Raw genomic sequence first — 24,038 nt, forward strand, 5'->3', positions numbered from 1 at the left:
GTCCTTTGCCTCTCGAGCTATGCTGGGTACCATATGTAGTCCCAGAGGGTCGTCACATGGTAGCGCGCGTTATTGTAGATTATTTCAAATTAATTAAATTCTGGCTGCATAAACACATTACCCTCTCCCCCCCCATCACCACCACTTATTGTTCATCTTCTTCATCACCATCATCACCACCGTCATCCCCATTCTCATTTCCCGTCGGCATACTGTCATCGTCATCATCACTGTATAGTTGAATTCCCCCCCCCCCACTCAAAGTAGCAGTGTTAAAGCCCATCAATTTCAAAGAACAAGGGATACCAATACACCATTTCTAGTGATCCATCAAGGCCCTTTTAAGCCCCGCTGATTTTTGATTTTTTAATTTTTTTTTTTCATTTTTCAATTTCATTTTCATTGCTGCCAGATCCAAATTACCCAATCCCCTGATTGTATTCATTATAGATAAGAGAACTAAGCACCAGATCCATCTTGAAAAATAAATATACAAAAAAAAAAAACAAAAAAAAAAGAGGAAAAATTGTTAGATTATTTGCAAGTGTATATCTAACTTGTTCAATCTTGTTTCCAGATTTATATGCCAAACACGAAATCAAAGCTTTCATTGGCTATATTACAGGCCGATAGCTTGGAACAGGAGCTTCAACACCAGCAGCAAAAAAGCCACAGTCGTAACAATTCGAATCTGCTGGGCTTCATCAATACCAATTATGAAGCTGGCGCAAAACAGCGACACCATTTCCGCGCAAAGAGTGGGAACTCAGTCCAAGCTATACATTCGCAACTCAATAGCAATAACAGCAACAACAACAATCACAACAGCAGCAGCAGCAGCAGCGTCAGCAACGGCACGTCGAATGAAAATAATATGAATGGAAGCAATGCCAGTGGTTTATCTGGCATGTTCAATAAGCAGCGAAACGCCAGAAAATCAAGCCATGCTGCTAATGCAAGTGCTTTATCCACGTCTACACCAACGATTTCATCAATCCCGCTGCATAACAATAACCACAACCATAGCCACAACCACCACCACCATAACCATAACCAAAATGGGCTCAGTGGTACTGGTAGCAGCAAGAGTAATAATATGGATATAAAGACAACGGATGCCAAAGGGTTTGCTAGGAGCCAGAATGGAGCGGGATTCAAACCCATTCCGAGCCCTTCTTTATTGCCGAATTTAATCCAGCATAGCTCACCATATGTCTCCACCACGCCATCATCTGCAAAGCATTTTAAACCTGAATTGTCGCCATTGAAAACTGCATTTGACGAAGAGAAAAGGCATTCGATTATAGATAGAGCAGAAGACGAAGAAGAAAAAGAAGACGAAGAAGAAGGAAAAGAAAAAGAAAAAGATGATGATGGTCATGGTAGTGGGTGGTATGTTGAAGGCGACGATTACAGCAACGATAATAGCTTTGACGAGTATGAGCCGGAAATCGAATTGAAAACAAAGGGTCCCAATTACCATCTACATCATCATTACCATCAGGAAAAAGAGCAAGAAGAAAAAAGGAAAAAGCAAAAACTACGTGGCGAGCATTTATTAGAGAAAATTAAGCGGGTAGAGACCGCCGCTGCAGCCAAGGCCGAGGCTGCCGAGAATGAAGCAGCTGTAGCAGACGACAACAACAACAACAACAACAACAACAACGAAAGAAAAGAAGAAGAGGAAGATAAATCTGCAAATGAGGAAGAATCTGAAGACGACGATGAGGAACCCGTTAACCCAGCAGATGAGGAGGACTTGAAAGATTACGTTCCAGGAGGTTACCATCCGTGCTTTATTGGAGAAGAATATAAAGATGGCAAATACACGCTTGTACGCAAACTAGGCTGGGGCCATTTTTCAACCGTTTGGTTAGCGAGAGATAACGATAAGCAATGCCACGTTGCGGTGAAAGTTGTCAGGTCAGCTAAGCATTATACAGAAACCGCAGTCGACGAGATCAAATTGTTGGATAAAGTCACCACTTCTGACGTAAACCATCCTGGCCATCAGCATGTCATTCAGTTGTTGGACACGTTTACACACAAGGGCCCCAACGGTGTCCACGTGGTTATGGTGTTTGAAGTTCTCGGAGAAAACCTTTTGGGGTTGATTAGGAGATACAAGCACCGGGGCATACCTGTGGTTTTTGTCAAGCAAATCGCCAAGCAATTGCTCTCTGCGTTAGACTTTCTCCACAGAAGCTGCGGCGTCATCCACACCGATTTGAAACCGGAGAATATCTTGATCGAGATTGGTGATGTTGAGCAAATTGTACGCATGGTTGAGCAGGAAAACTTGCAACGCAAGTTGCTGCGGAAGTTGCTGAAGATTTCCAAAATTTCCACCCCGAGCAGCTCGTATACGCCTACTTCGAAGGACGGCAAGGGATCTTCGGAAAAAATGAGCAGCACCACCTTCACTTCGCCTTCAAGTCAGTTTTTTTCGCCATCATTGGGCAGGAGTGGCAGAAGATCAAGAAGGCAAACCCTAATTACCGGATCGCAACCATTGCCCTCGCCATTGAGAACATTCAACAAGTCCTTTACTAGTATATATGGATTGTCCACCACCACCGCCAATACACCAATTAATAGCATGTCCATCAACAACAACATGAACAATAGCGCTTCACCGGCAATTGCCTTGGAGTCCACAGCTGAGCACCGCAATGAAGATCTCGACGTTGACGAGAACACATTGAACAATTCTTTATCGTCGATGTCAATGACAAACTCCAACAGCTACCAAGCTGTCAATGTCGACCCGGTTGCAATTCCAAACGACTCTAATTATAGGTTGGACGAGTCCTCAACCGTGGGCGATTTGATCAACGAAGACGAGCTCATCTCGGTGAAGATTGCCGATTTGGGCAATGCATGTTGGACGGATCATCATTTCACGGATGAGATCCAGACTCGCCAATACCGCTCCCCAGAAGTATTACTCGGCTACCACTGGGGCTGTTCCAGTGACTTGTGGTCCTTTGCAGCGCTCATCTTTGAGCTTCTCACTGGCGACTACTTGTTTGATCCGAGAGACGGCAAGAGCTACGGCAAGGACGATGACCACATTGCGCAGATTATTGAACTCATTGGCGGCTTCCCGCGTATGATGTTGAAAGAATCCATCTATGCTCGCGATTTCTTCACTTCAAGACACGAATTGAGAAGAATCGCGAAATTGAAGCCGTGGGGGTTGAAAGACGTCCTTTCTGAAAAGTACAAATTTTCCATCCTGGACTCGATTGAAATTGCAGATTTCTTGTTGCCAATGTTGACTTTGAGACCCGAAGAAAGAGCCGACGCAGGTGGTATGCTCAACCATCCTTGGCTCAGAGACGCATTGGGTTTGGAGAATGTCGTTTTGGAACGACCAGTTGGAGGCTCAGGGGAAGATATACCAGGGTGGTCCAAAGAGTTGACTGCCGCGTCTACTTACACCCACTCCACTTCCAGCAGCTCCGGCAAAGGCACACCACACTACTTTCATTAACGAAAATATAAAGAAAAAAAAAAGAATCTAAGCTTCTGCTTCCGTTCAGGCTTTGATCTTTATGGTTTTTTCTTTGGTTTGTTGTTTTATTTTTCTTTTTTTTTTTTTGGAATGTTTCTTTCAAAGCCATTTGGTTGGGTGCTTTTTTCACGATTTTTTTTTGGTAAACGTTATATAATGGGGTTTTATTGTTATCCGTCTGTTTTAATATGTTCAAGATTTACAGAGAGGTGTTCTTGGAGGAGGCTTTACTTTTTTTTATACATATCTCAGTTGTTTTATATTCTAGGAGTTTATAAGTAATAGAATGGTAGGAATAAGATGGCACACTATGGTGTAGTTGTGGTTTGTTCAGATATCAAATGTGGTTGGTAGCACCGCGATTTCTCAAAGGGTGGTCGGTTACAAGTTCGCAATTTAATGGTGAACTTTCGTACTAGGGAGATCCAACTTGGGTCAACCACCACCACCACCGACACACACACAAATAAAAGAGCTTTTTAGTCCTAGTTCCACTCAATTATAGAAAAAAAAAGGAAGGCCGAGAAATGCTACAAATAGAACAGGAAAACTTGCTTATACGAGAGACCTTGACAGAGAGGTTGTTCCCGCAGGAAAGCGAGTCCGTAAAGTCGTTGGACCGTATAATCACCGATTTCGATTTCACCACGTATCATATAAGCACTTTCCCCGGTGACAAAAGCAAGCTTCTCGTATCCATCAATTTGAAATGCTGGAGCGATTTGCTCAAGTGCGGCGTCACTTTTTACCTTGAGTCCAAGTTCCAACCATTTGCCAATTTGCAAATCTTGGATGCGTCTCAAGCGGAACCAGGCTACAATTTCTCGCTTGTGTTGGATACAGCTGCGGCTATTGGAGACGATGAAGAGACCAAGTTGCAGTTGATTGAAAACTTGGCGTTGCTCAAACGTCATTCTATGGCTACCCCCTTTCATAAAGCATTCAATAGATATGACGAATTGGCCAAAAAGTACCAGAACTCCAACACCTATGCTGAAGAGATTATCCAAGAATTGAACGATGAAGAGGTCATCGTTGTCAATTACCGCGGTGTCGACGAGACAATATATTTGAAACCTTCATTTGATCGAGTCACCGTGGTGTTTTCCACCTTGTTTCAAGATGAAACCGATAAAGTGTTTGGTAAAGTGTTTTTGCAGGAGTTTGTTGACGCGAGAAAAAGATCGGTGCAAACTGCACCTCAAGTGTTGTACAACCATATCGAGCCGCCTTTAGATATCCAAAACTACGTTGGTGGCTCCAAGAATGACGATAACAAAGGCTATGTCACTTTCGTCTTGTTCCCACGTCATTTGGTCAAGGGAGACAAGAGAGAGAATTGTATTTCCCATATCCAGTTATTCAGAAGCTATTTCCACTACCACATCAAATGCGCCAAAGCCTACATGCACTCAAGGATGAGGTTCAGGGTTAAGGAGTTTTTGAAGATCTTGAACAGGGCCAAGCCTGAGAACTTGGACGATGAAGGGAAACTTATCGAGAACAGGAAAACTGCCAGTGGTAGAAGATTCGATGTCAAAGCGTGAACGAAAGAGATCAAAGCAAAACACCACCCCCCAAAAATTTGTCGCAAGATGTAGTTCTTTTCTTATTATTTACAGTCGGATATATATATCTATACATATATACATACATCTAGTTACAAATCAAAAAAAAAAAAACCAACAACAACGTTATTCAATCTAGTTCTTGGGCTTCTTGACTCCGTATTTACTCCTCGATTTCATCCGGTTAGCAACACCCACCAAGTCGTAAGCTCCCCGGACCAAATGGTACTTGACACCAGGAACATCCTGAACACGACCGCCTCGCACCAACACCACATGATGCTCTTGTAAATTGTGGCCCTCACCAGGTATCAAAGCACTTATCACGTTACCATTAGTCAATCTGACTCGAGCACATTTTCTCAATGCGGAATTGGGTTTCTTTGGTTTCAAAATCATGATGCGTAGAATCACCCCTTTTTTGAATGGGTTGCCTTCGAGATCCGGCGATTTGCTAGGACGGATCTTGACAGGGTCGTAGTGTTTGTATTTCTGGATTTGGTTCAAGCTCGAGTATCGAAGTTGCGTTGAGAATGCCGGTGATGTGAGTGGCGTTATCTGGTGGGCGGATTTGAAATACGGCGTCATGGCGTGGCTTGGTTTCATCGCTATCGACCGGCCTATTGACCCTATCATCGACTTAAACATGACTTGTCGGTGCTCGTGGTGATGCCCGTGGTGTCTGATTTCTCTTGATAATTACACCAATGTTCTGAAAAATTTTAACGTGAGATATTGGACTCTTTTTTTTACTTATTGAGCGATCGCGAACCAACCAAATTGGAAAGAAATAACACGAGGAATAAGCAAGGCAAGACCCAGAGGCAGACACACAGCCAACTCACGCCCAATCGATACTTTGACCAGCTCATTCACGCCCGGCAACACCAGTAGGAGAATTCCATAACTCACACACACGATGTTCAGAAACTTTTTGCTCAAATCGCTCAGATCCACGCCAAGATCAACCGCAAGACGCATCGGCTACACCCCACTCGTTACCCGAACTTCTTTTCCCACGGCACAACCGTGCAATTTCGTTCGTTCATACGCGGGATTTCCCGAATTGACAAGGGACAACGCCAAGGAGAGAATAATCGAGCTCTTGGAAGGGTTCGACAAGGTCGACCAGGGCAAGACGGGAGGAATCCAAGAATCATCGAGCTTTGTTTCCGACTTGGGGTTGGATTCGTTGGACGTGGTTGAAGTTGTGATGGAGTTGGAACACGAGTTCAATATACAAATCCCTGACAACGAGGCTGACTCTATCAAGACTGTCGGACAGGCTATCGACTATATCATGTCCCAGCCCGATTCATGTTGAAAGGCTCAAAAAAGAGGCGTATGGAGATGAGAAAAATGCTTATGTATAGAGTAAGAAACATTTCATTGTGACGCGATGCTGTAAGTAGATGAAACTGGATCTACACCACGAGACCTTTCTCTTGAGCCACTCCTAGTGGTGACGGTGGCAGGAATGGAGGGGGGAAGTGCCTTCTGATGGAAGTGGATGTGTCGCGAACGGGTGGAAAACTTTGCGACATCATTTGCGTCACTGCCTGCAAACACACTCTCACCAATAAAATCAAATGGAAAAACAACAGCCCTGAGAGCCAATATAGAGCTCCTGAACATCTCAAGCGTCCAACAGCATACTTCAAGATGGTTTCAGTATGTTCGTCAGCAAGCTAACCGCTTGCTCCAAACTTTCGTCACGCTAGAAATGCAGTAGTCAAAAAAAAAATTGGAGATGGAATTTTACTAACAACGACTTTTCAATTTCTATTATAGTACATTAAAGGTCCAGTCTACAAAGCACTTTCCCGTTTCGGCAAGTTGAACCCACCATTGGTGAGAGCATACGTTCCAGACTTGTTGATCTGGGGTGGTGCTGCTGGTGCCGCCGTTGCTGTCTTCACTGAGGGTGTCCCATTGTTCCAGCAAACTTTTTACGAAAAGATTCCATATTTCGGTCAACACTGGATTAAAGAGGAAGATCCAGAGGAAATCCCAGTATAAGCAAAAAAATAAAAAAAAAACCAGCGACAAGAGAAGAGAAGAGATGAGATGAGAAAGACAGGCTGAGTTGTTTCAATCTATTTGGATAGAGCGTGTTTAATTTGATTTTTTTAAAAAAAAGACAAACAATGTTAAGGAACGTACTTGATTTGACCCTCAACACGGTGTAGATACTCACTTTTGATCAACTCGTCGACGCTCGACTGTAAATCTGGAATCGACACAGGCCTCCGCATTTGCAAGATGTCGATGGCTTTGTTTAGCAAGTCGGCAACCGCGAGGCTCTTCTCCTGCTTCATGATCTTCACGAGCACGCTTCTGTACTCTTCGCTTCTGTTTTGCTGGACTATTTCAGCAACTTCGGTCTCAAGCGATTTCTCCCTCGAGTTGGGACCTGAGTTGGCGCCTGAGTTGGCGCCTGAGCCTCGCACAGGTTGCTGTTCTTTGATCATGGCAAGTTTGATCTTGGACATGGTAGCTTTGAATTGGGAGTTGTATGAAATCTTGTTATTCCGTTGTGTTAGAATCTTGCATTTGCCCAGGTTCATGGTGTTGAGCACTGCCTGTAAGAGCTTGACGTCCATATTCACTTTGCTCAGCAACTGGTCCAAGTCATAGGTGGACTGGTCACAGAACATCAAGATCACGACAGCTTGGAGCAAGTTGCCCGAGATTTCAACGGGCCCACTTGCAAAGTTGCCAGTTATTGTCAATTGGTGGAGCTTATAATTGGTCCAGTCCAACAACTTGTTCCGATTCCGCCTGTCCTCCGTGCGGTAAAAATCGTCAAATCTATTCAATATGTCTTCGAGTTGAAGCGGGAGTTTAATATCAACTTTGTCGTCGCTCGGTATATCGGGCCAGCTCTTTTTCTCCAACACGAGCGGCGAAAACTCAATAATGTCGCCCTTTTCGTGCCAAAATTCCCGTTTGAGCTTGTTGGATTGCTCAATCTCCTCGAGCATGGAAAGGAGCCCCTGCGACGTTTCCGTTTCTACACTCAAGGCCACAAATTCCTTCACCAACGCGTACTCCTCTTCGAATCTGGGCGATTTCCCCAAGATTAATCTCCTCGACGTTTCCTTGCGATGGGCAGCTAGAAAATCATCTTTATTCTTTAAACTCTTGAAAATTAAAAGCGCCTGCTCGCGAATATCCAGGAACTGCGTGCCACTTTTCAACCGCGAATAGCTCTTAAATTTAGACTTGAAATAGGTATCGCAAAATTTGCACAACAGCTGGATGACAAACACGTTGCACCCAGGTGCATTAACGGCTTCCTCCAAAGCAGTGCGGAGCAGGCCATCAAACAATTTCTTGTCCTTAAAATAGTCGCCATTGAACTTTTCAAATGTGTTGAATATGTCCACGCCATAGTGGATAAAACTCGGGAATTCCTCTGTATCCACTTTGTGCATTCTGTAGTCCTCAATCCCTTGTTGTAGAACCCCCTTGCAGTGCTCGATCCACAAATGTTTCAAGTTACGAGTCCCCTCTAGCCCGTGCGATACCTCGACATCCAAGCAGACCCGGAGCAACATCTTCATTGTCTTGGGGGAGGCTAATATTTCTGCAAATTGTCCCCTCACAATTTGCTCAAACTGGCTGTATTCCGCAAATATGATCTTCCAATTCATGTGCGAGAACAAGCTGCTGGTAAATTGCGGGGACAAGTCACATTGTGAGTAAAACTTGATTTCTTGGTCCATTAGCAAGAAAATCTGACCAAGGTTATAGTTTTTATAGATGTACGGCATGTTGGCACCCACTTGTTCCAAGATCCCGTTTTGAACATCTTGCTCTAGCCTGCTCAAACTTTTCTTGCCAGCAGGGCGGATCACCGAGGGGATCAACTGCGTCAAAACTGTGATAAAGTCCCTGTAAACCAGCTCGATATCCTCAGCAACGATACTGGCATCGTTGAACTTGTTGGCGTAATGCAATCTTTGAAGTTCTTTGTAAGCTTCCATCAAGTCAAGGACACTACCGGAGAGCTCGTAATTTTCAACATGCATCACATTTCTGAATTCCTCTAGCACGTATACTTGAATGCGTTGCTTAGTGTGATGTAGCAGCAAGTAACCTCTATCAATGGCTGCAAAGACCTGGCTCAAAAGCGTAAACCTGCCACGCCATAGATGCCACCGAGCCACAAACTCTCTACAAAACCGCACGCATTCCTCATCCTTATCGCTGTAGTTGCCCTTCATCGAAACCACCGCCGCCTCAAGCGGCTCGCAGAGCTCATGTCGAGTGGTGCCTTCAAAACAACCATCAATTTTGTCAAATAGGACCGTGGCCACGTTCTTCATTTCCGCATGCTTGAATTTGCAAACCCGCTCCACCAATTGGTATAGATACCCGTAACAATAACCAAGCGGCTGGCCGTCCAAAATGCGGTCCATGACGCCATATAACGTCTCCTTGGCCTCGTCTAAGCGTCTTTGCACTTCTTCCGGTGTCGGTGGTTCCGCATGATGAATTCCGATAGAGTTGTTTTCTTCATTCGCTCGCTTCCGCTTCTTGACGTTGACGGGCTGCGAATGGCTGCCCTTTCTATCTTTCAGTACACTCGCGGGAGATGTGATTAGGTGTGAAAGATTTCTTTCGGCAGCTAGCGGTGGCTCTCTAGAGAATGCACCTAGGTCTAGGATATCTCCAAAGGGTCGGGGCATGTGCTGTAGAATCCTTTTTCTTCTTTTGTTCTTGTGGGGGTAGTGATGGTGGTGGTAAATTTATAAACTGCAGAAGGAGTGAAAGGATTATTTGAAACCCATGATGTTCTTTTCCTTTATCAAGAGTTATAAACACGCCAAATACACCGTTTTTCCAGATACCTAACTAACCAACAACAGAAGCAACGCTAGCACCAACATACACCATGCCGCTGGATAGCAGTCAGAGCTCTTTGAACCATCACGCTGAACTAGCGGACCTGAAACAACTAACAACAATATACAAGAAGAACGGCGCGTTTGACAAGAGGCGAAGACATCTCCTCGAGAACTTCAAAGTCTCGGAAACATGCGAGAACCTCCTCTTGAAGCTCCGCATCATGATCGAATCCAAAGTGAAGAACGACCCCCAGATCCTCATGAAGAACAAAGGCAAGATGGCCGCGTTGATCCAGGGCGAGATCGTCAACCGGGGAGGCAAGCAGTCAAACGAGCAAGAGAATGACGCCTCGGCCAAGATTGAGGAAAACAATAGCATCTTGAGCATCGTTGACCGCGACATCCAGGAGAAAATCCTCGACTCGAGTGAGTTCCACGAGCTTTTGAAGGACGAATTGAAGGATATCAAGCGGAAACTACTCGGGATCAGCGATGAAGACTATGCCAAGCTCAGAGCTGACGAACGAACTAAACGGGAGAAGCAGCAAAAGGAAGAGTTGGCTAGAAAGTTGCGAATCGAAAGAGAGCGAAAGGAACTCGAAACGAGAAAATTGTATCAGGGGATGAGTCTAAAGAGTGGAGGAGGCTCTAGCTATAGGGTTGACAAGCCCCTGGGTTTGCACAGTCGGAATGGAGGAGATAAGCAGGCTGCAAAGGATAGCGACAAGAAGAAAAAAGTTGAAAAGGTGCAAGTGATGCGGTACTAAAATAGCTTGATCAGCTTGCTTCAATCTAACCTTATTCATATTCATATTATATACTATTAACGCTATTAATATTAATGTTAATATTACTATTACTATTATTGCTACTACTATCATCATTACATTCTTGATTCTGGTATATTTCTGATTAGTACATCTTGGTTCTAACAGCCCCCCGTCGTTACTCGTCTAATTCAAAGATGTCATTGGCAATGGACATTAGCTCTTCAACAACTTTGGTCTTGTAGCTTAGGTCCTGAGCGCTCGATGTTTTGTCATTAAAAACGACGGGTCCCCAGATGATTGCCAATGATTTTGCATTCATCCGATTCTGAGATTCGTGTGCGGCAATCTTGTTCAAGTGGAATATCAAGGCTCTCAAGGTAAAATAGGCGCCATCGGGCAAATTGTATACTAAATGATGTAGTTTCTTAGCAATGAGGTGTTCGTCGTTCAACTTTACCGTTTCAATAAAAGACTTCGCCTCTGCCGACGTCACCAATGGTTCCGGTAAGCTGGCCAAGTAAAGTTTGAGTAGCGACGCAATGCAAAATATGTCGGCATCTAGCACGTTGTTGGGGTCGATATTCTTGCCAATTTGGAGATAGTTGGTGAAATTTGAGTCTATCGAGTCCTTTAGTTTTGTAACCTGGCTAAGATTCGAGCTCGTGCGGTAAATCCCAACCACATCTATACCGAAACTTTCAACCACCTCGATACACTTGCGGACAATCAAGGGCACATTATCTATACCGGCAAACGTAATCACTTCCTCAATGGAAACCCCGAAAGTGGGCTGTTTATAGGTTGTTATCGAGTTGAGTGGCTTTGGCCCGTTGAGGTTGGGAGTGCCCGGTTGGCTGCCGGGGTCCAAGGACAGGTAGGTTGGTGCAGAATACGGAGACTCCACGCTGGCCGACTTTGACGAGTCGCTCTTGTTTCGAGCATCGTCACAAAGGTTGGCTCTGGGGACAACACTGCCCACGTAAGGGACGGAACTACTGCTGCTTGTATTGACAACGCTTGGCGATTTGACTCTGTCTGGGTTTGCAGAGACTGCTGCTTTGATGTTGCTAGTGCTGTTACTCACTCTTGATGGGTTAACGTTGCTGTAATTGTTAAAACTGGTGCTATTGTTGTTAATGTTATTATTATTATTATTATTATTGAAGTTGATGTTATTAGTGTTGTTGTTGATGTTGTTATGATTATTGTTGTTCAAAAATGGCTTGCCGATGTTGCTAGCTTTGATCAACGATGGATGAATATTGTAGTCAATAGGCGAGAGCGACTTATTTGAAACTTGCGACCCATGCTTGACGATATACTCGTACAAGTCCCTTTCGTTATCAACGGAGCTGGCCATGGCTTTCATAGAGGGCTTTGTCGATTGCAAGGGGCTTATTAGAACACCTGAGTTCATTATGAGCGTCTCATTCCACGTGGCATACTTTTGCAACTGCACATTAAGAGCAATGTCCATCTCCAAAATGAGATTCTTCAATTTTTTCGCATTGTTGGGACGATGGATCACCAATATTTCATCCTTCAACTTCTTGCACGTTGCAACTTTGGCCTTGTAATCTTGATCGGCAGCATCCACCTTCCTCTGCAAATCGTCTTCTTGCTGCTCCACCGTCTTGCTCTTTAAACTAAAAGATTTTTTGGATGGGTCTGAGTTTTTCAATTTTTCCAAGTCTTCACACAAGTGGTTGTACCTCACTTTGGCCTTTTCCGCAGCAGCAATCGCGTCGATGCACTCGCGATCTTTCCTTCTATATTCGTCTTTGATTGTCTTTCTAGACCGTGTTATGGTATTGATTAAAGAGGTTAACTCGTCGTACATTGTGTTCAACGCAGTGACATAGCTGGACCCGACGCCAAACAAGTTCTCGTCAAACTCAATGATCTTGTCCATTTGAAACTGTAACGAGTCCTTCTTCAAGTTTCTGCTGCTGTTTTTCATTTGGAGTCGTATATGGCCAGCAAACTTCTTTAGCTGGTTGTAGTGCTCATCTTCAATCTGGGCTTTCTTCTTGATGAACTTGCTGTACTCTTCTGCCGTGGAGAGACTCTGCTTCAACCTTTCCAGTAGCATATCCAAAGCCGAATCGCTATTGAGTAAGGATTTTATCTTGGCATCGCTCTCGAGCAACGATTGAGAATCCGACGAAGTATAACTTTTCGACCTGTATATATTTGGCGAGGTCTTTACAGTGGAAGCCGATGAAGTTTTGACGGGTGTCGGAGGCAATGGGGAGTTTGCTGAGGTGTTTGCCAGACTGGCATCGCCGTCTGGAGATTTGACGGACTTGCTTCTACTGTCTTCCGCCTTGTCAGTCATCTTTGCAAAAGGGGGGGGGGGGGGGGAAATTGCTATGCTATCGTGAAATATATTCGCCCTGTCTTTTTGTCTTTTTGTCTATTTTTCTTTTTTTTTCTTTGTTTTTTTTGCAACGAACAGCGCTGGGGCAAAAAAGAAGACGAAGAAGGAATAGAATAAAGAAGGTTTGTTTTGTTTAATTGATGGTTTTTATTTGAATTTGTTGTAGATCTTGCAACTTTCAGAGGGGAATTTTGAAAGTGGATTTGAGCTTAGAAAGGGAAAAAAAAAACTATCCACAACCAGCGTGTTATACTTCACGCGACACCATCAACATCAACAACAAGAACAAAAAGAGGCAATGGATGAAAAGCACGACACTTCTAGCGACCTGTTTAAAGCTTTTAGTCGCAACAGTAGAGAGATTGAAGGACTTTCCCGTTAAAAGAATGGTCCCTAGACTTGAATGGAAAGGCTGCTCCTTGATCATTTGGTGTGTGTGATGTGTGTCGCAAAGTGGAGGTTATGACGTCGTTGTTTTTTTTCCGACAGAGAAAACACACTTGGTAGTGACGTGCTCAGCCCAAGATGGGCCGTGAAAGCTACACACAGCCCTGTCCCCCCCAATTGAGATCCAAGACGCTGACAAACTCCCTGTCTACCTCGTATGATAGTATTCTACTTCGACATCGTAGTTTGAACCAAGTTGCAAGCTTTTGAGGTGCCCACCACAGCCCTGTTTGCACTCATCTGCAGTCTAACATTGTCCTGCGGTGATTTGTGTGTTCTTTTTTCTTTTTTTGCACCGTTAGCGAGAGCCTCTCGCGCCCCTGATTTTCGCTTACACGAGGCACTGCCAGAAAGAGAAACTTTTGAAGAGCGATTACCCGATGGCTTGTAAGAGGCCAATTTTTTTTCCCGGACCTGGTGGGGCTGTATATATACATACCAGAGATCAGAAAGATCCCTTTCAGCAAACTAAGCTCGAAAGCGTAGAGAGGCTCAGTTGGATGCGAATCGAATCCAAAAATTGATAGACAAGAGTTCCATAGTTTAGACGTTATCCAGGGACCAGGGCCCAACATTCTTCACCTCAAGGCTACAACCATAGAACCCCCCCTTTTTTTTTTTGAGGGGATCTTGGGATTAGAGATTTAATAGTCTGACGCCAGGTAGTGATTTCCCAATATTCTCATCTTTGCTCTTTCAGAATCCTGGCGAATGTTATCGGTGCCGTTGCCTGATCCCCTTCCCTCATCCCCTTCCGCTTGGCAACAGTTCCACGAGCTCTTGTTGAACTTGAGAACAATAGTGACTGGCGACTGGCGATCTTCTAGCTTAACAAATCTCGATTAATTTCCGAAAACTGTGAGGCCCCAGATTTTCCCAAAGCAAAAGCCGACCGACTCATATTGCCTCTTTCTTCCATCTCCGTACACAAGAGCATTACTACAGACGATTTTGAAAAAGAAACAAAAAAACGGAAACAAATTACCCGCGCCGGTTTCTGCTACCCCACAAATTTATCCGATACCGATTAATCTCAACTATAAGAAAGCGTGAACATTACCGACATTTTCTTTTTTTTTTTTTTTTATAGATGCCTCGCTGGTCTCGCCATGTCAACTCAAACAGGATACGGGTACGACGCCCGTTTTAAAACGATCCAAAAGTTTACCAATCTCGCCATCCCTCAACCGGGGCCAGATGAACTCGTGTTGAAAATCGAAGCAGCCGGGTTATGTTTATCTGACCCTCACACTTTGATAGGCGGGCCCATTGCGAGCAAGCCCCCCTTGCAAACAAGCACGAAATTCGTGATGGGCCATGAAATCGCAGGAAGCGTACACCAAGTCGGGTCGCAATTGATGGGGGATCCTGCATATGCAACGGGCGCTCGGTTCGCGTTGCAGATCAACCATGCCTGCGGTGTATGCAACATGTGCCGAGCAGGGCTCGATGGCAGTTGCCAAGGATCGTACCAGGCGTACGGGTTGAATGAAGACGGTGGGTTTCAACAGTTTTTGTTGATTAAGAATTTGCGCACCTTGTTGCCTATCCCCGCGGGAGTCTCGTTTGAAGAAGCTGCCGTGTGCACTGATTCCGTGTTGACTCCCTTCCACGCCATTCAGAAGGTCAGGCATAAGCTCCAGCCCACGACGAAAGTCCTCGTGCAGGGATGCGGTGGGTTGGGGTTGAATGGAATCCAGATCTTGCGAAATTATGGATGCACTATTGTCGCTACTGATGTCAAGGACGGCGTCGACAAGATTGCCCTTGATTATGGCGCTAGTGAGTTTCACCACGACTTGAGCAAATCTGCTCATGCTCTGCAATCATTCGATGTCATATTCGACTTTGTTGGCGTACAAGCAACGGTCAACAACTCGGACAAGTACATCAAAAGACGCGGAACTTTGCTCATGGTGGGACTCGGCAAGTACAAATTGGTGTTACCAAACTATACTTTTGCCTATAGGGAAATCGAGGTCATTTACAATTTTGCGGGCAATTCGAGCGAGCAGATTGAGTGCATGGAATGGATTGCAAAGGGTTTGATCAAACCTAACGTTCAAATTGTCGATTTCCACAAGTTGCCGCAAGCGTTGGACGACTTGGTTAATAATAAAGTTAGAGGTAGGGTAGTATTTAGGCCTAATAAGCTATGAAGACATGTATCACCTTTTTTGCACCCAAAAAAAACGAAAAAGCAAACCCTTTTCCAGAGTTCGCATTAACATAAAAAAAAAAAAACCCACACCTGAAAAATTGGAAAAGATTGAAAACTTCAAAACTGGACCGGACTGATTACATCAGAATAAGCTGTAGTTACACACACCACCTCGAAAAAGCACAGCGCACCACCAACGTTTAATCGTTTTATTATAGCTTCAATTGTAATCAATTTTTGAAAGAGATGGCTAAAAAACAAGCAGGAGAGAACTCCAAAAAGGCCGCTGGGAACGCACGCAAGACCGAGCAGGCCAACAAGAAAAAGCAAGATGCCCTCGATGCATTAGAGCAGGAAGAAAGCGGCAAATGGGAACAAGGCTCGAAAAAGGGCAACAAGAAACAAGAAGACGAGCAATTCAAAAAGGAGGAAGCGGCACGCAAGAAAAAGGAACGCGATGCCTTGTTAGCTGCTGAAGAAGCAAGCATGCCCTCAAAACCACAGAGCCTGAAACAGAGAGGCGCGGCCAAAGTCGCAAGTAAGAGGACGGGCAAGATTGACGACTTTATAGACTTTAACAAGGACACGCCCGAGTTGAGTGCTTCTGGTTTGGACGATGCGCTCGCTGCGTTGGCGTTGACTGAAAAAAATGCCGGAGTCTCAGCCAAGGACATTGATAGACACCCCGAGAGACGAGTCAAGGCCGCGTACAATGCCTACGAGGAGCGGAGATTACCTGAGATTAGAAAGGAAAACCCCGGGTTGAGGTTGCAGCAGATCAAGAACTTGGTGTTTAAGGAGTTCCAGAAGCTGGACGAGAACCCCATGAACCAACAGGGTAATGTTGCTCATAATGCGTCGCAAGACGAGGTGGAGAAGAAGAAAAAGGACCTCCGAGAATCTCGAGAGAAGAAGTTTACATAGTGTTGGCGGAAACAAGTTTCAAAAAGAGAGAGAGAAAGATCTCTATCCATTTTGGGAGACTCTGCGGGGCTGTTTCAAGACCCGGTGTAAATACATGGCCCATTCACTTCAAGACCCTCTGATGCTTTTAGCAAGTCCTCACTATGGTAGAAGGAAGCAAGAAACTCAGGCTCGCCACCGCTTTATTTCAGGTTTGACAGGCTATTTTTTTGCCAGTGGAAAAATCTTCAACTGCTACTACTTCCATAATATACGGAAAGATACCAGCGGTTCCAGAGGGTATAAAGACTCCCTACAGGGTAACCACTAAAGACAGCCATGCTTCTACTTTTTTTTTCCCTCTCTTTCTAGGAAAAACCACGGGTGTAGGGAGGATACCGGTTGATCCAACCCGAGATTTGAGCGCCACCAACTTTTCGCAAAACAGCCCAGTCTCCCTATAAACAAAACGCGGACGCAGTGAAGTATGGTGGGGGGGGGGGGGGAAAGAAGGTGCTCCTTTTCGAGAGATCCAAAGAACGAGAAGGTATCAATATATATATATGTATATACCCGAGTCCAACAAAGAAGAACTGGAAGATGTGTGCTACTAGAAACAGCCTGCGTGTGTCTTCCTTCCCCATATGATCGATCACCCCGAGAGGTTGAAGATTGAACCCTCTGAAATAAAAAGCAACAGTAGCGCTAAAAGCGAGAACATGTCGCGTGTCGTGTCACGTGTCACGTGTCGTGTGTTATGCTGGGTTGTCACGTGTCACGCATCACGTGCCGTGTCGTGTCGCGTTTTTCCGCCATTGCGCGTCACCACGTATTTCTCTGTTTCCCCCCAAGTGGCGGTCTCCGGTGTGTGTGTCTGCCGACGAATGGTGTTGCGTGGCGATTGATTTGGTGGCTTGTTTTTTTTCTCGCTCGCTGGCTCTCTTTCTCGCTCGTGTTGTCCGCGGAGGCAAAGCCGGGACACACGCGGATGGGTTTGCTATAAAAGGAAGCGAAGAGCACCTGAAAGATTCGTCTTTCAGCACTGGGCACACACCCCACACAACTTCCTACACACACACACACCGTGGTGGATATTTTGCAATCAAGTGGTGTGCTTGATTCCTATTACAGCGCGCAACAGGTGTTAAAGGGGGCTTCTACTAGGTGGTCGAGTCGCACCAGCCGCACACAAGTATCGAGCTCGGGTTCCCGCTTTGTTTCCAGTTGCCTTTTCGCGTTGGGTTTCGGCCATAACATTCTAGTTACTGATCCAGGAGATTTGACTGGAAAACACCGAGTCACGTGACACGCCACGATGTCGCGATTGGACAGGTTGGTGGTGCTATTGGAGACGGGCTCCACGCCGTTTATACGCAACACGGCGGCTGATCAATTGTCGGACTTGGCCAAATCGCATCGGGAGGACGTGCTAAATCTACTAGCGAAGGTATACCCCTTTTTGAAGTCGCCCAAGTGGGAAACACGAATCGCCGCAGCAAGGGCGTTTGGCGGCATTGTCAACCACGCCAAAGTATGGGATCCAAACGCGCAGGAGGACGGCGACTCGTTTGCCAAGAGGGAGGTCGAGGAAAGCCCATCGTACGAAACTGCGTCGTATATCAAGCAGGAAGTAGACAACAAGGTGCAAATCAAGCGGGAGCAAGATGAAGAGTTGGAGCAACTCGACTGCAAGTTTTCGAGTCTACTATCTTTTGACTCGTTCAGTCTCGAGGAGTTGATCAAGGGCGGGATCAAACTCCTAGCTTCGCAATCCGACAACACCGTCAACTGCGACAGCATATGCGACGATACCCTAATCGGACGTATAAAACGACATCGAGCCAACGTCTTGCCCAAGGAGGAAAAACAACGAGAAGCTCGAGTGGAAGCAGCAGCAGATGCAGAAGCGGAAAAGTTGGATGAAGATCATCACCCCCATATCAAACAGGAAATCACTGGCGATGACTGGGACTCGCACTCAGAGACGCCCACACCGGCACATTCACCAACTACAGAACGACCACCGCTTGTAGGGGCCAGCGGCGGCGGCGGCGGCAAAGGAGGCTCCAGCGCACGGCTCAAGGCCATGCAGAAACGGAAAGCCAAGGCAAACGCAAAATTGGGAGGAAACAAGATGAAAAATATCGACATTTCGCAAAGCTCGCTATCGAGGAAAATGATGGAGAATGGCGAAGCCATGGAGATTGACTTTGAAGGAGGACAACAACAGAATGAGTCGAAATACGACGTCACCTCTCAACAAGGCGGCTCAAAATTAGTAGTCGAGAGCAAGGCAAACGAAGTCTCGCCGTTGCTATCACTCCACAGCAAAGTCTCGGGCCTAATATGGCAGTTTCAAGGTGTATATGAGCTTTTGTTGGCGGATTTTTTCGACGACAATTGGGAAATACGCCATGGTGCCGCGCTTGGCTTGCGAGAATTGGTGAGAAAACACGGCAAGGGCGCGGGGAGAATCTTGAACAAGCTGCAAAGTGAAAATGAACAAAACAACAAGGCTACTTTGCAAGACTTGGCAGTGCGGATATGCATCTTGTTCTGTCTCGACAGATTTGGCGATTACGTTTCCGACACCGTTGTCGCGCCAGTGCGGGAATCGGCAGCTCAGACTTTGGCGGCGTTGTTGATCCATCTTGATGACGAGACCGTTGTCAAGACATTTGAGTGCTTGAATGCAATGACATTGCAGGACAATTTAGTGGCAAAATGCTGGGAGGCCAAGCATGGCGGGATCTTGGGAGTGCGATACCTCGTGAGCGTGAGGACAGACATTTTGCTAAGCAAACCGGAGATATTTGACGGCGTTATTAACATGGTCTTGCGAGGGCTTCAGGAAAGCGACGACGACGTGCAATCGGTGAGCGCGTTGACGTTGACGCCCATTGCGTCGCAGTTTGTAACCACGAGACAAGCCGTGATACAACAATTGCTCACGGTGATTTGGGATTGCTTGGTAAACTTGAAAGACGACTTATCGGCCTCAATCGGCTCCGTGATGGACCTTTTAGCCAAACTCTGCAGCCATGCCGAAGTCATTGCGATTATCCAGCAGGACGCGAGCGAGGTTGACAACACTTTTGAGCGCTTGGTGCCGAGACTTTACCCCTTCTTGAGGCACTCCATTGCCAACGTGAGAAAAGCAGTGTTGCGCACCCTTTTGGAGTTTCTCAAGATTGACGATGCCGCAACTAAAACCTGGGTCAATGCGAAAACAGTGCGGTTGTTGTTTCAGAATTTACTCGTTGAACAAAACTCGGATGTGTTAAAGTTGTCGGTGGAGGTCTTTGACAAGTTATTGGTCGAGGTTGAGGCGGTCGGCTTGGACATTGACGAGCTCTTTGTCAACCAATCGGCAGACTTGTTGACGTTAACAATGACCCCAATTGGCATTTCGAGGCACAATTACCAATTAAACACCAATTTGATCATGCGTCCCTCGGGGCAAATGCTAGGTCCATTGGACACAGATGACCATCGCGGTGGTGTTAAGCGTACCAAGAAGCAAGTCGAGGAGAAACCCAGTGACATCCCAGTGGAGGATTTGAAAGTGAATATTGACGCTCCTGTTTACAGAGGTGACGTGATGCTTGTCGGTTACGAAAAGATGATTGCTATGAAAACAGCTGCAACGACTGCTTTTGGTAAATTTGTGGCTCTCGCATCTAAAAACCTGCAGAGCAAAGTGCTATGCCTAATCTTGAATTATATGAAGTCCCCGCATGTCACGGCGAGGTTGTTGAGTGCATACACAATTGAAGCCTATGCGGTGGCGCTCAAACTGCACGACGAGTCTGCTCTGAAGGAAGTTGTCGACTTGTTGGCAGAGCCCATCAATTCCGTGTTGCAAGACCCATCTTCCTTGCCATACTTTAAAGAGTTGATACCAACATTGAAATCAGTGAGAACTTCTTGTTTGCAGCTCTTTGACTGCTTTGTATCAACGGCCAGATTATCCCCTTCCAAGATTCCTCAGATCCCCATCCTTGTCAAGGGAGAAACCGACGCAGGACCTGGTGCATTCAGTCTTGAAAGCACCGAAAAGATTTGCACTGAAACATTTGAAAAATTGAAAAGAAGCTTATCTTCGTCTCACAGACTCTCGGCGAACCAGGCTCTCGAGGATGCCAAGCACAGAATTGTGGTGGCGATTGAGGAGTCGCGCCAGGCCACCAATGCTAAAACCACTGCACTTTTGGCTGCGTATGCAGGCGCGTATTTGAAGCTCGTTGGTTTGCCCAAGAAGTTGAACCCGATAATAAAGTCGTTGATGGAAAGCATCAAACTGGAAGAGTCACTAGTGTTGCAGAAGCGCTCGGTGCACTCGGTTGCCTACTTGATTAAACAACTCAACGAGAGCAAAAAACAAAATGTTGCCCACAAGATTGTCAAGAATTTGTGTGCATTCATTTGCGTGGATACCGCTGAGGTTCCCGAGTTCCATCACAATATCGGCTTCAAGGATAACATCCTCTCGTTGAGAAAAGAGGAAGCGCTGAGTGACCCTGCCGACATTGTCATCCACGAGAGAGCAGTGCAAGAGGCACGGATCAAACGACAGGGAGCATTGATGTCCTTGGAGGAAGTTCTCAAGATATACGGATCCAAAGTGTTTGAGCAAGCTCCAACATTGAAAGAGCTCACGATTGGACCGCTCAAGGAGTTGTCAACCATTTCTAACGAAGAAATCACGCTGGATGAGTTCAAGGGCCAAAGCATCATTGATGCCTTGGGCATCTTAAAGGCGCTTTTGCCAAAGCTTGACCAAAAGCTACTTCCCGAGGTAACGGACAATTTGGAACTTTTGCTACCAGGATTGAAATCCGAGTTTTCCGTGTTGCGTTACTCAACGGCGAAATGCTTTGCTGCAATCTGCTCAGTGGTTCCCACGAAAGCTTTCACATTCTTGGTCAAACATATCTTGCCGATGCTCAAAAACGCCGGTAGTATTACCGAGAGACAAGGTGCAATAGAAACTATATACCATATATCGGCAACATTGGGCGCCGACATTTTACCGTACGTGATGTTTTTGATCGTGCCGGTTTTGGGAAGAATGAGCGATGCAGATCACGACGTGAGGATCTTGGCGACAACCACATTTGCCTCGATTATCAAACTCGTGCCGCTCGAGGCCGGTATTCCCGATCCGGTGGACATGCCAGCGGACATGTTGGCAGGCCGAGAAAGAGAGCGGGATTTCATTCTGCAGATGATGGATCCATCCAAGATTAAGCCATTCGACTTGCCTGTCTCCATTAGTGCCACCTTGCGCAAGTATCAGCAAGAAGGGGTCAATTGGCTAGCATTTTTGAACAAGTATCATTTACACGGGATCTTGTGTGACGACATGGGGTTGGGCAAGACTTTGCAAACCATTTGTATTGTTTCCTCGGACCATCATACTAGAGCTGAAAAATTTGCCGAGACCCACTTGGACGAGTTTCGAAAATTGCCTTCTTTGGTGGTGTGTCCTCCCTCGTTGACAGGGCATTGGGAGCAAGAAATCAACCAGTATGCTCCATTCATGTCTGTGCTAGTTTACGCAGGCAACCCCGGTATACGAATCCCGTTGCGGTCGCAATTGTCAAAAGTTGACGTGGTGGTGACTTCTTATGATGTTGCGAGAAACGATGTTGAGTACATCACCGCCCAGGACTACAACTACTGTGTCTTGGATGAGGGACATATCATCAAGAATGCCAACTCCAAGTTGGCCAAGTCCGTTAAGCGCGTGAGAGCCGAGCACAGATTGATCTTGTCGGGGACGCCCATTCAGAATAACGTCTTGGAGCTCTGGTCGCTATTTGACTTTCTCATGCCGGGCTTTTTGGGATCGGAAAAAGTGTTTCACGAAAAGTTTGCTAAACCGATAGCAGCAAGCAGGAATAGCAAAACTTCATCGAAGGAACAAGAATCAGGTGCACTAGCTTTGGAGTCGTTGCACAAGCAAGTGTTGCCGTTTATGTTGCGTCGTTTAAAAGAAGACGTGTTGTCGGACTTGCCTCCGAAAATTATTCAAGATTACTATTGCGAATTGAGCGATTTGCAAAAGAAGTTGTACAAGGATTTTGCAAAGAGCCAAAAGGACAGCATTAAATCCGAGGTGTCTTCTGCTTCCTCTGCTGCTGCTGCTGCCTCCTCCTCGGCCTTCGAAAAACAAGGCCAAACGCACGTTTTCCAAGCATTGCAGTACATGCGAAAATTATGTAACCATCCATCGCTTGTGGCGTCGCCCAAGCATCCCAAATTTGAAGAAGTCCAAAGGTTTTTAACGTCGAGCAACTCGAATCTCAATGATATCGAGCATTCTCCAAAGTTAATGTCGTTGAAGACGTTGTTGCTTGAATGTGGCATTGGATCACAAGACGCCGAGACTTCCAAGCTGAAGAAAAACAACCAGTTATTGCAGACCCAGGGGGTTATTTCCGAACATCGTGCATTGATCTTTTGCCAGTTGAAGGATATGTTGGACATAGTTGAGAATGACTTGTTGAAGAAATATTTGCCATCGGTGACGTATATGAGGCTCGACGGAAGCACAGATCCGCGCCATAGGCAGTCGATTGTCCGGAAATTCAACGAAGATCCGTCCATTGACTTGCTTTTGCTCACGACAAAAGTTGGTGGGTTAGGTTTGAATTTGACTGGTGCCGATACGGTTATCTTTGTTGAGCATGACTGGAACCCCATGAACGATTTACAAGCCATGGACCGAGCGCACAGGTTGGGCCAGAAGAAAGTCGTCAACGTTTACAGATTGATTACAAAGGACACTCTTGAAGAGAAGATTATGGGATTGCAGAAATTCAAAATGAACATTGCATCTACTGTGGTTAACCAGCAAAACGCCGGCTTGCAGTCGATGGACACGAACCAGTTGTTGGACTTGTTTGACGTGGAGGACTCTGGCGTTAAGGAGGAGCAAGAAAAGGGAACCGACGGCGGCAGAACCAACGGTTTTGGCGCTGCCCAGAGCAACAACAACAACAACAACATGCCGGAGACTTTGGCGGGAGGTTTGACTGGAAAAGCAGCTGGTGCTGTGGGAGAACTTGCTGAGTTGTGGGATGAGCAACAGTATGAAGAGGAGTACAACCTCGACAACTTTATCAAGACTTTAAAGTGATGAAGAGGGGAAAAAAAAATTATGTAATGAATGTACGTTTATTTGCTGGTAGAATTTGGTCACCAAACTTGATATCTTGCGAAGCTCATCAGCTCTGATACGTTGAAAAGCCAGGCGACAGGGAAGGGTTGCCCTTGCGATTTTTCAATTTTGGTCCTGATTCTTTTGTTTTGCAGCTGAAGGGACTGTTCCATCTTCGGGTTCAGTTTGTGTAATCTTAGAAATTTTTCACTTCGCTATTATTATCTGGAAAACCTCAAACCTCCTACCCTTCGCAAGCAAACCCCATCTTGTC

General features: G+C 45.8%; 11 protein-coding genes across 11 annotated transcripts; 8 read left to right on the plus strand and 3 right to left on the minus strand. All coding sequences in view use genetic code 12, as the record gives it.

Moving 5' to 3' along the window:
- Positions 1-583: 583 nt before the first annotated feature.
- On the plus strand, positions 584-3,496 carry LODBEIA_P24440 (uncharacterized protein; the record flags this gene model as incomplete). Its single annotated transcript, XM_066972444.1, has 1 exon — positions 584-3,496. The coding sequence occupies one exon, from the start codon at positions 584-586 to the stop codon at positions 3,494-3,496; it is 2,913 nt and encodes a 970-aa protein (XP_066829382.1).
- Positions 3,497-4,044: 548 nt separating this feature from the next.
- Positions 4,045-5,064, plus strand: LODBEIA_P24450 (uncharacterized protein; the record flags this gene model as incomplete). Its single annotated transcript, XM_066972445.1, has 1 exon — positions 4,045-5,064. The coding sequence occupies one exon, from the start codon at positions 4,045-4,047 to the stop codon at positions 5,062-5,064; it is 1,020 nt and encodes a 339-aa protein (XP_066829383.1).
- A 156-nt stretch (positions 5,065-5,220) lies between these two features.
- On the minus strand, positions 5,221-5,733 carry LODBEIA_P24460 (mitochondrial 37S ribosomal protein uS12m; the record flags this gene model as incomplete). Its single annotated transcript, XM_066972446.1, has 1 exon — positions 5,221-5,733. The coding sequence occupies one exon, from the start codon at positions 5,731-5,733 to the stop codon at positions 5,221-5,223; it is 513 nt and encodes a 170-aa protein (XP_066829384.1).
- Positions 5,734-6,004: 271 nt separating this feature from the next.
- Positions 6,005-6,409, plus strand: LODBEIA_P24470 (uncharacterized protein; the record flags this gene model as incomplete). Its single annotated transcript, XM_066972447.1, has 1 exon — positions 6,005-6,409. One exon carries the CDS (start codon positions 6,005-6,007, stop codon positions 6,407-6,409), a length of 405 nt encoding a protein of 134 aa, XP_066829385.1.
- A 338-nt stretch (positions 6,410-6,747) lies between these two features.
- On the plus strand, positions 6,748-7,104 carry LODBEIA_P24480 (uncharacterized protein; the record flags this gene model as incomplete). The annotated part of the gene is made up of 2 exons (XM_066972448.1): positions 6,748-6,756; positions 6,877-7,104. 2 exons carry the CDS (start codon positions 6,748-6,750, stop codon positions 7,102-7,104), a joined length of 237 nt encoding a protein of 78 aa, XP_066829386.1.
- Positions 7,105-7,235: 131 nt separating this feature from the next.
- On the minus strand, positions 7,236-9,779 carry LODBEIA_P24490 (uncharacterized protein; the record flags this gene model as incomplete). Its single annotated transcript, XM_066972449.1, has 1 exon — positions 7,236-9,779. One exon carries the CDS (start codon positions 9,777-9,779, stop codon positions 7,236-7,238), a length of 2,544 nt encoding a protein of 847 aa, XP_066829387.1.
- A 206-nt stretch (positions 9,780-9,985) lies between these two features.
- On the plus strand, positions 9,986-10,705 carry LODBEIA_P24500 (uncharacterized protein; the record flags this gene model as incomplete). Its single annotated transcript, XM_066972451.1, has 1 exon — positions 9,986-10,705. The coding sequence occupies one exon, from the start codon at positions 9,986-9,988 to the stop codon at positions 10,703-10,705; it is 720 nt and encodes a 239-aa protein (XP_066829388.1).
- A 178-nt stretch (positions 10,706-10,883) lies between these two features.
- On the minus strand, positions 10,884-13,046 carry LODBEIA_P24510 (uncharacterized protein; the record flags this gene model as incomplete). The annotated part of the gene is made up of 1 exon (XM_066972452.1): positions 10,884-13,046. One exon carries the CDS (start codon positions 13,044-13,046, stop codon positions 10,884-10,886), a length of 2,163 nt encoding a protein of 720 aa, XP_066829389.1.
- Positions 13,047-14,644: 1,598 nt separating this feature from the next.
- On the plus strand, positions 14,645-15,694 carry LODBEIA_P24520 (uncharacterized protein; the record flags this gene model as incomplete). The annotated part of the gene is made up of 1 exon (XM_066972453.1): positions 14,645-15,694. The coding sequence occupies one exon, from the start codon at positions 14,645-14,647 to the stop codon at positions 15,692-15,694; it is 1,050 nt and encodes a 349-aa protein (XP_066829390.1).
- Positions 15,695-15,942: 248 nt separating this feature from the next.
- On the plus strand, positions 15,943-16,620 carry LODBEIA_P24530 (uncharacterized protein; the record flags this gene model as incomplete). The annotated part of the gene is made up of 1 exon (XM_066972454.1): positions 15,943-16,620. The coding sequence occupies one exon, from the start codon at positions 15,943-15,945 to the stop codon at positions 16,618-16,620; it is 678 nt and encodes a 225-aa protein (XP_066829391.1).
- A 1,294-nt stretch (positions 16,621-17,914) lies between these two features.
- LODBEIA_P24540 (uncharacterized protein) lies at positions 17,915-23,743 on the plus strand (the record flags this gene model as incomplete). Its single annotated transcript, XM_066972455.1, has 1 exon — positions 17,915-23,743. One exon carries the CDS (start codon positions 17,915-17,917, stop codon positions 23,741-23,743), a length of 5,829 nt encoding a protein of 1,942 aa, XP_066829392.1.
- Between the last annotated feature and the right edge of the window lie 295 nt (positions 23,744-24,038).

The sequence above is a fragment of the Lodderomyces beijingensis genome, assembly GCF_963989305.1.
Source record: "Lodderomyces beijingensis strain CBS 14171 genome assembly, chromosome: 3".
NCBI classification, from domain to species: Eukaryota; Fungi; Ascomycota; class Pichiomycetes; order Serinales; family Debaryomycetaceae; genus Lodderomyces; species Lodderomyces beijingensis.